Source organism: Mercenaria mercenaria, chromosome 19, assembly GCF_021730395.1.
Source record: "Mercenaria mercenaria strain notata chromosome 19, MADL_Memer_1, whole genome shotgun sequence".
NCBI classification, from domain to species: Eukaryota; Metazoa; Mollusca; class Bivalvia; order Venerida; family Veneridae; genus Mercenaria; species Mercenaria mercenaria.
Genome location: NC_069379.1, coordinates 20471855 through 20486636, shown reverse-complemented (window position 1 = coordinate 20486636; position 14782 = coordinate 20471855). Strand labels below are relative to the sequence as shown.

The 14782-nt window shown below is 35.1% G+C and overlaps 1 protein-coding gene across 1 annotated transcript; it reads left to right on the top strand.

The window, feature by feature from the left end:
• The first annotated feature begins 709 nt into the window (after positions 1–709).
• LOC128551137 (zinc finger protein 816-like) lies at positions 710–6202 on the top strand. The gene is made up of 2 exons (XM_053531592.1): positions 710–912; positions 2050–6202. Exon 2 carries the CDS (start codon positions 2901–2903, stop codon positions 3912–3914), a length of 1014 nt encoding a protein of 337 aa, XP_053387567.1. The 5' UTR covers positions 710–912; positions 2050–2900; the 3' UTR covers positions 3915–6202.
• Positions 6203–14782: the final 8580 nt, after the last annotated feature.

The following is a 14782-nucleotide window of genomic DNA, read 5'->3' as shown; positions in this document are numbered from 1 at the left end:
GCGACTGTGACGTCAACACACCAGGGCCCAGTTGTTCGAAACTTTAACCGGCCGTTAAACTAACCGCTGGATTAATTATGATTCAAAACACCAGTCTTGATGGGAGAATCTAGTATGATGTTTTGATTTTATTGTAAAGATTTTTCAAAGCTCACAATTCTTAACTCATACATTTGTTTTTCAAAGTATTCTAAAATGTCGAAAAGTAACCCTAAAAGTTAATCAACCGTTAGTTTAATCGCCTGTTAAAGTTTCGAACAACTGGGTCTAGAATGACAATTCTTGACTAGGCATTGCGGGGGCAATTGTCACGGCAATTGTCTTATTTGTCGTATTGGTACGCTTAAAAGTCATTTTGACGTGTCGGCATGTTGACACTCTTCAAACGTATGCCTAAACGAGCGACAATACACGTAACAGTCACATAATATACTTTAAACAAACGTAGACTTTATAAAAATGATTTACTTGAAAGAAATAAACATAAACAGTTGAGAGAAAAGTTTAAGGTACAGTATAACCCTCTCATTTTGAAGTCTTATTTATTTCTCGGTTATTTGAGAATTCTTTATCCTCGTGTCACCGAATAGCTTAAAACATTGATGAAGGATATTAAACGATGATGTAAATAGAACATAAAATTATCTTGTAATTTGAAAGCTTATCGTCAGGCCACCGGCTATATCGGGGTTTAATACTCTATCATTCACGGTATTTAAATATTTTACACTTCGTTATCGATTTTTGTTGCATTCTGAACGTTAGTGACACTGATGTCAAAAGAATTATTTTGCGTATAAAAGACTAAAAAAAGTGTGTGTGTGTTTTTATAGATCTTTAAATGTTGAAATGTGTTTCATACTGAAGGACCGGGACGTATACATTGGATAAAACATTTTCCAATTTACGAAGGTAAAATTGTTTTCTGTCATGTACACTTCGGAGCGATTTAAACAAAAGCAAATTCTATTGATCTTATAGACACCCTTTATTTATAAACGACTTCCTGTTGTCTGTGTTGAATGTTTGTACTATGTAAATAATTGTATATGTGTTATGCTCTTCACAACTGGAGGAATAAAAGTATCTATCTATCTATCTATCTATTTAACTTTTACGGTAAGTTAGCATATGTGTTGATATGACTGGTGAAACAGACAAGTAATGTTTAGGCCTACAAGACTGATCAACCTCGTGGCATGGAAATTTACTCGACCAGAGAAGTATACATTTTTATAGCCTTATACTCATTTGGCTTATCGGGATGACTTATTTTATGATCTGATATTTTATAGTTGTCATCCCTCTAACGGAGACAGGCGGAGACAGTGACAGTCAAAAGTTATCACGCTGTCCCGAAACGTTCTATTATTTGGACTAACATTCTTATAGCTCTTTCACTCGACCAAGTATAACATGTGTTGTTTTCTGAAATGAGCATGTATACTATACACCATAAATATATGTAAAAAGATGTTGCATAGCTGTTGCTTTTTGTTTTTTTTTGTTTTTGTTTTTTTTTTGTAAGAAATTACTTTTTATCTAGACGGTAAAAAACATTCATTGTATGTCGACTTGCCGATTTTGATAATCAAAAGTTGGGATAATCTCCGTATGACATTAAATTATATCTGTGTGACTCAAAACCAATTTAACATCAATAAATACTAGCTCAACATCAACACATAAGTGCCATGTGGCGCCGCGGCTGTAAAAAGTCTCCACGTACATGAACACAGTTATATTTTTCTGGTATTTTGGGCTCATGGAATCTATTTAACGTGTATATAGGAATGAATTCTGCTTAAGCCTTTCATACCAAAGGCCTACCTTGGTTCATTGTTCTCTGGTTGAATATCTTGGGATTATGATAAACTTCAGATACTAAAAACGTAAATGAAAATGTTGCTAGGTGACTTGATGGGCGTTGCGCGTTTGATTTTCTCTCTAACCTAGTGTGCTGTTATTTTGCTTAGCTGTAATCTATTGTTCAAGTTTCTTCTGTCGTAGTTTATACAGTTGTGAATGGATTTTTATTTATCATTTCAGATATCAAAGCCTCTTGGTAATAGGAGACATTCAGCAACGATATATCATCTGTATTCGATGATATCCGAAAAAAAAGCCGTAACGTTGCTATATATATAACTGGGCATGAACAGGTTTAATATACTAACTACGGTGCAGGTTGCACATTAAATCGTACAGACGGGTGAACATTTTGTATATAACACAGAACTTACGAAAAACAGAGTGTTTGAAAGAGTCTTAAAACTTTTATCATGCCGTATTTATACTACCAAGGATTTTCAAAGAAACTGGAGAGTTTTTTGAATAATAACGAACGGGAATTTTGTTGCAGATAAAAATTTAATCGTTGTTATCATATACAACTGAGAAAAAATACTATATAAATACATTACTGATTAGTTACCAAACAACTGAAAAGTATATAGAGGTATAACAAACGAGAAATGTTGTGTATGAACGTCGAGGAACTTCGATAAACTGTATCAAATCCAAGCTTACTGAAGAAAGGTGAAAAGGCTGACATATATACAACCAAGGATTTCTGAAGAAAAAGAAACCCTAAAAAAATAAATGTCTGTGCTGTATAGTCGATGCTTGAAAAAGACGTAAATGTTACTGTGTACATTCGAGATTTAGTGCGACATGTAAAATGTTACTGTGTACATTCGAGAACTGGTGCGACATGTAAAATGTTACCATTTATAACTGAGGATCTATGAAAACAAAATAAAAAACACAACCATGAATACCGTGAAAGTCGAAAATCTGACCATTGCATAGTATATGTATAAAACCGAGGTTTGCTACGAACAAGTGAAAGCTCCCCGCCGCCAGTATAAGCTAAACGACTTTTGCGAGAGAAAATAATAATGGGGACAAACAACGAAAATTTTAAATGCGATATTTGCCAAAAAGTGTTTAAAATGTTCTACAAGCTTACCATACATATTGCAATACATTACAATACATGTAATATATGCCAAACGACAATCAGCGGATCGTCTGTTGGTTTGTTGGAGCACATGCGAGGTCACAGGGGAGAGAGACGTCATTTTTGTAAAGTATGTAATAAAGGGTTTAGATATTTATCCGGGTTAAACTACCACCAGCGTGCTCACACGGGGGAAAAGCTGTACGAATGTGACATATGTAACAAGAGCTATATGTCGGGGTATCAGCTCAAAGTACACTCACACATTCACACCAACGAAAAATATTATAAATGCCATTTATGCCAGAAGAAATTTACCCAGCCTAGAAGCTTGCAACGGCATATTTGGATACACGAAGGGAAAAAGCCCTACCAGTGCGATATATGTAAACAATGGTTTCGTTCAGATTTGAAAAAACACATGCGAACCCATAGTGATGTAAAACCATACAAGTGTCCAATTTGCAAAAAGGCTTACACACAATCGAGTTCTGTCTCCAGACATATGATAACTCATAATGCAGACCGGCCTTATAAATGTCATTTATGTGACGGCGCGTTTAAATATGCCGATTACTTGAAACGACATTTAGAAACGCATTCCACGGAATCAAAACACAAATGCACAGTTTGTAGCAAGGCATTTACTCAATCGAGTAACTTTTTAAGACATATGAAACTGCATTCTGAAACTCGACCATATAAATGTACAATCTGTGACAAAACCTTTACTGGACTTTCAGAATTCAATAATCACACTCGCAAGCATAAAGTAATTGCTAAGGAATATAGCTGCGATGTTTGTCAAAAGTCTTTCAGCACGAAAGCACACGTGGAACAACACAGTTTGAAACATACTGATAAACGTGCATACAAATGTGTAGTTTGTTCCAAGACATTTCGCACAAATAGTACATTAGAGAAACATAGACGCCGCCATACAAATATGTAGTTTGTTCCAAAATATTTTGCTCAAAAAGTGAATTAGCGAAATTATAGACGCCGCCATACAAATATGTAGTTTGTTCCAAGACATTTCGCTCAGATAGTATATTAGAGAAACATAGACGCCGCCATACAAATATGTAGTTTGTTCCAAAATATTTTGCTCAAAAAGTGAATTAGCGAAAATATAGACGCCGCCATACAAATATGTAGTTTGTTCCAAGACATTTCGCTCGGATAGTATATTAGAGAAACATTGCCGTTGTCTAACAAATGTGTAATTATTTTAAAGGCATTACGCCCGAATTGAGCAACATGGAAACGTAGGGGCTGCAAAACAAATTTGTTGTTTATACCAAGGCATTTGCATTAGAGAAAAATTACCTTTGTCATACAAATGTGTAATGTGTTTAAGAACATTCCGCCCAAACCGTGCATTAGAAAATGACATGGAAAGGCACTATTAAATTCGTGTGACGTTCGTAGTAAAAAGGTTGCAACTAAATTCAGATTAAAACATGACTGTGACACAGTAGATCTGTAAATGTCCTTTCCTAAAATAATGAAAAGTTAAATAAAGGACTGTCTTAAAGCCCTGCTCCGCGGCTATTCAAGTTCTATTGTTTGTATGCAACCCATGATTACAATACTACCAGTTAACGGCGACGCGCCACACTTAAGCACGCAAAACCACAGGTATTTTATATAGAATTTTATATAAAATAGACTATTTTGACAGGCGTCACTGTTCATAGTCAGAATTTTCATGCTTTTTCAGTGACAATTTAAGGTTAAAAGGTAGGACTGTAGCAGGTCTTTAAGGTTGTAGGTAACGGACAGATGATGCATAAACCCATAGATTTAAAGTCTCCGTAAATAAGTAATAATATCCTAGATTATAACAGGCTCGTTTTTGTTCCCCGTTACATATCGGGTGCTTGAAGTAATAAAATGTGTGTGGTTGTTTTAATTCTTTTATTTAGTTTAGTATTGTCAGTTTTATTCAGGCTATTGGACAAATTCATAATATTTACCTTACATTTATACGTGTAGATACGTATGTAGTGAAAAAGGTTATTATCTTTGCCTTGAGGCATATGCACTCGTTTTTTAACGGAAGAATATTGCGCTCCTTAATTCTCGCAATATCTGCTCTTCAGAACCTGTGCATGTAAGCTGATAACCTATGAATATTATCGAACCTTGCAAAGTTAAGTAGAGTTTAAAGAGACTAAAGATAATTATATTTATATTTCTTTAACAACTTTGGACATAGTATACTCGATTCAGTCAACCATAAAAGCCAGGGCAAACTGTTCTATGACGTCATCGCTCGTACATTTGATCATTTTTCAGCAACGGATAAAATCTAATCACCCTTTATAAATAAAACTTCTGATAAGTTAATAACAAAGCACTAAAGAGTATTTAGAGTTATGCAAACTTACTTTATTGCAGGAAATATGAGATGAAATATTGTCTTGCGAATAATAAGAATATATAAAGAGAGAAATACTTCAAAAAGAATGGCATTTAGGCAAAATACAAAAAATAGTCTAAATATGTATTTTTCAAATTAATGAATATTGACGGTTTGAAATGATTTGCTGAAAACATCCATGATATTGGTTGTCTACCCCTTACAAGATGAGGTGTGAAAATAGTTGTTCCGTATTTGATATAACCTTCAGTGATTTCAGTCAAGAAATGTAATTTTGTAAAATTGTTATTATCTCCATTTGCCTGTCTTGGTTCCACAACCGAATTGCTTTAGGAAGCTACACGCGGTTTTGTAAATTGACATTCGATTTATATTGTGAAAATACCCTAATATTTACCAGACACAAATGTACACTTGGAATGAAAAGGACACCCGGGGCTTTTAATTGTTTCATATTAAAGCGAGGTAATTCCAATTTTTACCAAAATAATAGTAGACATATTTCTGATAGGGATCTAACTCAATGTCATGGGTCTGTTTGCTTCTATAATATATTATATCTAACAGAATATTCAAAGCGGAAAATGACATTACATGTTTCTTAAATGTGACTGACACCCTTTTACAGGATACCTATACGCCCCTATTCATAACCTGTACATATAAATCTGGTTGAACTTCCAGTGTACATATACATATATGCTATATAACTTGCACATACTTGTACTCGTAGAAATAGGCAATCTTACCTCCCATTAACTTTCTAAGAAATGTATATCGTTGATATCTATTTCGTGATGTTAATATTACATATTGTAAACAATAGATGTTTTTAAATTTTGTATTATACTTGTTGCTGGATTCTTATGAATTTTTTAGAATTTGTCTCTGTTTTTTGTGGTGTCACTCCACCGAAATTTTTCATGTTTGTTCTTCCGATTCATCGAAAATATGGCAGCTACTTGGTGGGCTCGACATTCGCTATGTGTGTATAGTGGAATTTTGAAAATGTTCTTGGTCACCCACTGCCACGATTAATTAAGTCATTTTAATTCGTTAAAAAACATATCTGCCAGAGGTCGTGGTCACTTTTCCTTTATGTATATATTTGAAACGTTTTGTCAGAAACGGCTAGGTCAACATTTTACGATGAAAATCGAAAAGCGTTTGTTTCGCTTTACTCCAGGTAAACTGTCTCGATTATAAATATCTATATTTTGAAGCCATAACTCACTACTATTGGTTACGACGACGGGAAAATGTCATGGACAGACTCGATCAAACGAGTCTGCTGTCATTCTGCTAGGTTGCATTCTTTGCTTCCAAAGAATCTTTTTACATGTTTTATTTATTGCCGCAGTGGTCCGGTGTTTGATTCTCCACGCGGTCATTTTTTTTTCTTGATTTGGATTTTTAGCTCATCTGATTTTTTGAAAAAAAATGATGAGTTATTGTCATCACTTGAGCGGTTGTCGGCGTCGGCGTCGGCGTCGGCGTCTGCGTTGCCTGGTTAAGTTTTATGTTTAGGTCAGCTTTTCTCCTAAACTATCAAAGCTATTGCTTTGAAACTTGGAATACTTGTTCACCATCATAAGCTGACCCTGTATAGCAAGAAACATAACTCCATCTTGCTTTTTGCAAGATTTTTGGCCCCTTTTGTACTTAGAAAATATCAGATTTCTTGGTTAAGTTTTATGTTTAGGTCAACTTTTCTCCTAAACTATCAAAGCTATTGCTTTGAAACTTGGAATACTTGTTCACCATCATAAGCAGACCCTGTACATCAAAAAACATAACTCCATCTTGCTTTTTGCAAGATTTATTGCCCCTTTTGGACTTAGAAAATCAGTTTTCTTGGTTAAGTTTTATGTTTAGGTCAGCTTTTATCCTAAACTATCAAAGCTATTGCTTTAAAACTTGCAACACTTGTTCACCATCATAATTTGACCCTGTACAGCAAGAAACATAACTCCATCCTGCTTTTTGCAAGATTTATGGCCCCTTTTGGACTTAGAAAATATCAGATTTCTTGGTTAAGTTTTATGTTTAGGTCAACTTTTTCTCTTAAACTATCAAAGCTATTGCTTTGAAACTTGCAACACTTGTTCACCATCATAAGCTGACCCTGTACAGCAAGCAACATAACTCCATCCTGCTTTTTGCAATAATTATTGCCCCTTTTGGACTTAGAAAATCATTTTCTTGGTTGAGTATTATGTTTAAGTCAACTTTTCTCATAAACTATCAAAGCTATTGCTTTAAAACTTGCAACAGTTTTTCACCATCATAAGTGGACACTGTACATCAAGAAACATAATTCTATCCTGCTTTTTGCAAGAATGATGGCCCTTTTTAGACTTAGAAAATCATGGGTAGGACAATATTTCTATTGCACAAAAAAAATCAGATGAGCGTCAGCACCCGCAAGGCGGTGCTCTTGTTTAAAATATTTTAGAAACAGAAAACTCATATTCTAATGTTCATAATATGACCAAACTTCAATTTGAAAGCCAAATCTGGTGGTGAGCCTTTAACACAGTAGAGGCCATATCTTTTATCTCGTCTTCGTAATTTTATACAACAAATGTTGGGTTACAGTTTAGATAGCATACCTACTAAAACGTAGTAGAAACGTATAAGATACGTACAAAAACGCACTAAGCCAAACCTGGCTGGCATATACGTACTACTATGTATTATGTCTTTAAGTTCATCTTGCTACGTCTTATTCTACGTTTTCTTTTTAATTTACACCTATAATTCCCTAGTATGAACCACTGTATCAAAGAAAAAACGTAGCGAATCGTGGCAGGCATAAAGTAAAACGTACCAGTTCGTTGTAAAAGCATGACAATGTGCCACTTTGTTAATGCTGCGTTTACACTTAGCCACGATAACCACGATGTCCACGAATAAGAAAAGCTCGGAGCTCCACGATTTATTGCACGAATTTTGTATTACTACGCTTTCCTACGCTTTCTTACGCTCTCAGTACGTTTTGTTACTACCTGCAGTGTTTTATTACGAAACCAACACGATTCTGGTCGAGATCTGCCACGATTTTCATCACGTTCTCTCAAGTTCTCTTACGATTACCACGATATGCTATCACGCTTTGTCACGTTCTGTTTAGATCCCTCACGTTATCAAGTTTTGTTAAGCTCTCCTACGATTTATGGCCACGATTTGATCAAGATTGTCACGTTTTGAGCACGATTGGAGTATAAATAGGAGTTACGGGTCATCCTCTCATTCTCTCCAGAAATTCCAAAGAGGAACGAGCTATGCATCAAAGAGCTGAACAAGATGCTGAATTTGCATTTTTCGTGTATGCCTATAATAGTTACTCGTCGGCAGCAGCAACAAGGAAAGGAATAGGGCAGGATATAAAAGAGAGAAATGAGAAGAAGAAATAGAAAGCCCAAGACCTGGTGGGTGAGACCATGGTTAAGTTGAAACCGAAGGCACCGACTGGGACAATACTCTCAACTTTTCAACATAGAACTCAGGCGTGAAGATGTTGGCTCCAACGTCAATATTAGGATGCCTCCAGATCTAGTCGAACTTAGAATCGTGTTTCCAAGTTCACCAAGATCTCCATACGATGGAGCATCAAAGTCTGATGCGCTACGTTAAGGTCTGTTAAGCTGCATTACGCTGTACAACGATTTCCACGTTCCATCACGCTCTCTCAAGATTTAAGATAAATCGGGATAATCGTGGCAAAAATTTTTGACTGTCAAAAACTTTGTCACGATCCTTACGATCATCCCGATTCCACCAAGTTCCCTCAAGATCACCACGATTCGATCCCACGAGCCCCCACGCTCACCACGCTTCTCTCAAATCTTGGACATCGTGGCAAAGTGTAACCGCAGCATAACCGGTCTGTCGCATATCAAACCGCTCAATGCGTAGTAAATTGTAGTGGAAACAACCTTGGTAAAGCCTAATATCCCAAATACCGGACAAAAGTGTGCAGTCCTTAGGTGTGCTAAAACGTAGTAATTCCTGACAGTGTGACAGGGGCCTAAGTGATCAAATGTAAGAGATAGACCCAGGAGTTAGGTTGTACTAAGCGATACGCAGGACCTGGAATGAACAAAGGTCAATTACAAGTTCCTCAAAGAACTAGAAAAGTTTGACATGGATTTTCTTGTTCTTCTGCCATTGAACTCTAGTTTTGTAAGTTCAATAAAAGTAGCCGCATCCCTTTTCAGTATTTGCACAAACAGAGTTGAAGGCTGCTATCACTGGCCCTGCCATTTTATATTGTTTATGCCAACCTTCAGCGTCATTGTTAGTTCTCACTGCTTCCAAAGGAATGGAACAGATCTCTGGGGACAAGACGGAGCCGTTGGTTAACACCACAAACACACATTGGACCAACAGGCTTGTTAAAACAAGAAAATGGAATAACTTTAGTCCGAATGGAGTATTTGACTCCAGTATATAAGATAGAGTTATTAGTGCTTTATTTATAATTGAGTAGTATCCTAAGTCCGGACATTCGATGCGTGAATATATTGCGCACAGTGAGAGGGTCGCAATAGGGTTTGTTTTCACATATTGACCATGCATTCGAAGGTAATGACGTATGTTAACATTTGTGACAAATAAGATGTTTGGCATGTTTCAACAACGCCACTTTTCTTGGACTAAAAATAAAAATACCTTTTTAATGACTTCTTCTCATGAACCGCTTGATGTATCTTCATCAAACTTGGTCCGTAGTGTTAATGTAAGGTTCATTCTCAATTTTGGCGGTCCACTAGGAATAGACATAAAAGATCATTTTAACGACTTCTTCTCATAAATAGCTAAATGGACCTTCATTATTATTGGTCTGTAGCATTATAATAAGGTCGTCTCCCAAATTTATTAAAGGCAGTCGCTGCAGTTTCTTGTATGAGGGAAGGGGCAAAAATTTCCCTAAAATAGAATTTTATTGAATTAATGTAGCAATCTGTACATAAATCAGTGTATGTAGGTAAATTTCAATCACATTTTGTTTCTAAAGTGTAAGATAGCTATTCATCTATATTCTTAAAACTATTCTGAAAAGAGATTGACTAAATAAGTTTGCCTAAATTGTCCACCCGAAAACTTGTAGTATAGCTGTATATTACCTGTATTATAAGAATGATTTTCAGGAAGTTTTTGTGAGTTACATAAATGTTGAATTCCCTTTGTAAACATCACGTTATCTTTGGATCTATTTATAAATTATACCCTCGTTTCGGAGCATTCTTCCGAAAAAATCCGAAGATGTGCGACGGGTTGTAAGCAGTCGGAAAACATATTTTCGGTTTGAAACAGGCAAAAAGTTTTTGTTTATTTGTTAATTATTCTTGAACATATCCACGACTGTTTGGTCAGATCCGATACAGTGGGTCATATTTTCAGTAACTATGAAGTCTCAGGTACAAACTCTGGTTTTCATATAATACTCGTTCGGGCTTTAGTAGTGGACCTTTAAAATGATTTAATTCATTACACTTACGCGCAGTGATTATTAAAACTATTGTTCTAAACATGCTGGACACATGTCCATGTTTTAATGTTCATCAAAGAACTCAAAGAAACTTCTTAACTTCTTAACATTCGTAACAAAATATCAACCCTATCGAGTTAAGTCAAATCTCGTATTGTCCCTTATTACAATGTCCCGTAAATGACTACATAAATTTGGAGGTCTCGTCACTCACAGCAAACACTCTGCGTGATTTTCTTCTTGCGTTCAGCCCATCGACCACCTTAATTCAAAACATTGCTGTTAGCCGCCCGGATTCTACCTTCTTTTGCTGGCCATCTAAACTGCCCCATTACTTTACTGCATTTCTCCATGTATTTTGTCTTTCTTATCTGTATCTTCGATTTTGCCAATGTAGCAATTCTATTACAAAATATTCGAATTTCTTCTGATCTTGCCCCTCATCTATATTAATTTTGCACTGTTTCTATATTCTCCAATTTTGCAGAATGTATCTTATTTTTCTCTCTTCTTCTTTCCGTTTGTTTTTCCATTCATCGCCCAATAAAGCTTTTTTCTTGCCTTGTACTCTTTCATTCTCTGTGCTTTTGTCTTGGCCATTCTGTGAAAAAAAAAATAAGAGGAAAACTAAGACTTTTTAGTCTTATATACATTGGAAATCTGAAACATTACCTTCCAAAGTTGGTATAAAAATACTTTTATTGTTTCGTTCAAAAATAATTCCATTCCGTATGAAGGGTTTACATCCATATAGGGTAGTGTTTGTATAAAAAAATACCTATAATTCATAGTGTATATTTCTCATAAAACGATCATAACGCTTTAATAATGATGAATTTTCATCATTAGCGTGTACTGGATGTCTTTAAATAATATGTTTTTTTCCCATAGTCCGGCTTGGAAAAATTTGGTCATTTACGGGACGCATTTTATCTGCAGTACCATCTCATTCAAACCATAACATAGGCATGAATTATAACATATTTTTTAAAGTAATGACAAGGGAGGCTTTATGATATTTTATAATACATGTAATTAATTCAAGTGAGTGATAAGCAGAAGATCGCGCTTCGCTTTAAGATCATTGCAAAACAACTTTTTTTTGTTGGAATGTGTCGGTGAAAGAATCAACATCATTTTACTTTGTATTTAAACATCAAATGTGCTGATACTTATATACACACAAATGAGTTAACATGTCTGAAAGCAAAATGAATTAATCTGTCCTTTTTAGACTTCATTTTATCTAGGTAAAGAATTTCTGTCATTTTCGAGTCCATTCAATCATTTACGGGACGGTACTTAAACAAGGTTTTACTAATTCTGTGCAGTTTATTCTCAACTTTGTTTCCAATAACATTAAAGTATAGCCAAAATCTGTTGTGCACAATAGACTTATTGTTACCCGTTATTGTAATATCCTGATAGAATAACTCACCAGAAATATCACCCAAATGCCTTCTATTGTCCATCCATAAATCTTTCAAAAATATAGCGGCTTGCAAACTTCATTATGATTTCCAGCTGACGTCGAGAATGAGTCCAAAGATGCATAAAAAGGAACAAAAAACCTAAGCTACGGTAAGAATTGCCGGTAGTGGAAGTGCAAGCCCTATAGCCCCAAGTTGAGCAGAACTAAACATTTACACATGTTATAAGTACCAGAAAGTAATTTAGAAACCTAGGATATACATATGTGCATATTGCCTTTTGTCTGAATAAACTGTCTATCTATCTATCTATCTATCTATCTATCAAACTCAAAACCAGCAACTATTTAATTACTAATATCGTCTGGACAATTTTTTTATTATTGTTACGTGATATAGATTTTATATTTCAGCCTAAACACCTGTCACAAGATTTTTATCTCTGTATCATTATTTACTTGATGGCTTCCAATAAGCAGTGATACATTTCACGGATAATGGAAGTTTTGAAAGGAAGACGATTGTGTCAAAAACACGCAACAGATGGCAAACACTAATTTGGTCTAGAAATCAATATAATGCTTACAACATTTTCCTGTAACTGCAATATTTAAAAGAGAATTTACCGTAAATTTAGTTGCAGAATGAAGTAAGAATCTGTTGAAATAGCTTCATCATTTTGTCTGTTTTGAAATTGTCAAAGTTTGTCCTCAGCAGTCTGATCAGTTCATAGGCATTTCAGAGTATTTACTGCAAGGTAATTTGCATATATTCTGTTGTAACACGTATGAACACATGTGTACTTTATTTAAGAATTGAATGCTATTTTATGTGCGTTTATACGGGTATAAAGCACATTGGGACTTCCTGCAAATTCATGAATCGCGCAAGCGATTCTTGGCCTTCCAGTGTGGTTCATACCCATATGAACGCACAAAAAATAGCATTCAATTCTTATATTTACATTTTACGATAGCTTGCTACAAAAATAACTGATTTGCTTTCTAGGAGTATCAGAAAATCAAAATAAATGTCAAGATATTGATCTTTCAGCCATCCTATAACAGAACAGTCAAAAACGCCCGTCCACGTTCAACTATAATTCGCCTTCCGATAAAAATACAGTTCCTGGTTTTTGTTTGAAATATTTTAACTCCAGTGAAAATTCATACAGTAGTGTTCTGTGATCTGTGGCACCAGAAAAATTAGCTAAAGCTATAATTAAATAGACATAGTCACCTAAGCGATAGGACCCATTTCATTGTTCAAGATACTAAAGGCGTAGGCACTTCCCTGGGTCATATAACTCGTATCCTGACAGTCATTCAATCTTTCAAGTGACTAGAAGGGGCCTCCGTGGCCGAGTGGTTAAGGTCGCTGACTTCAAATCACTTGCCCCTCATCGATGTGGGTTCGAGCCTCACTCAGGGCGTTGAATTCTTCATGTGAGGAAGCCATCCAGCTGGCGTACGGAATGTCGGTGGTTCTACCCAGATGCCCGCTCGTGATGAAATAATGCACGGAGGGGCACCTGGGGTCTTCCTCCACCATTAAAGCTGGAAAGTCGCCATATGATCTATTATGTGTTGGTGCGACGTTAAATTAAAAAAAAAAAAAAAAAAAAAAAAAAAATCAAGTGACTAGAAGCTAACAACGATTCCACTGTTTACAAGATACGAAATGTGGTGAAACTGCTTTCCAGACAAAAATTAGATACATATTTAACGAAAAGGAACATTTTAAACTGTGACAAAAACATCAATATGTTTCTTTTTTGTTATGAAATATAACTTTATGTAGAGATTTTGATTTTCATTATAACCTAATTGTGTATTATGTTTGTAGGCTGAAGGTCAGTAAATCAAATTCTTCTTTGTTTCATATAAACTTAAGGTCGTTTATACGTATCTTTATAGAACATCTCTTTTTCCTACACCTTATTTGATACCCTATTTTAAGTCATACTCTCTCATATCCGTGCAAAATACTGATTATATTTTTAAAACAGTTCAGGAAGATAATGTATGTACACTTTTTGAAAAGATATTATTGTGGTTTAAATATTTTAATTTCACTATGTTCTCTTCCTTATTCGACTTTGAAAAAGAAATAGGGAACTAGTTCCTTATTCCTTATTCGGTTCATCGATCTCACTTACTCGTGCTATATTGTAACGTGTTCAGTTCATGCCCAGAAACGTTTTAAACCGCGAGTAAGGATTATTTTCTCATTTTATGTACCATGTCGTTCGGAAAAGTGCAGTTCCTTATTCGAAATTTGATACCCTATTTTAAGTCATACTCTCTCATATCCGTGAAAAATACTGATTATATCCTTAAAACAGTTCAGGAAGATGATGTATATACACTTTTTGAAAAGATTTTTTTGCGATTAAAATATTTTCATTTTCTGTGTTTTATTCCCTATTTGACTATTGAAAAAGGAATAGGAAACTAGTTCCTTATTCCTTTTTCGTTTTTTCGACCTTACTCACTTTTTTTATTTAACGT

Excerpts from the sequence above, each read along its gene's own strand:
- LOC128551137 (XM_053531592.1), top strand. The coding sequence starts at position 2,901 with ATGGGGACAAACAACGAAAATTTTAAATGCGATATTTGCCAAAAAGTG.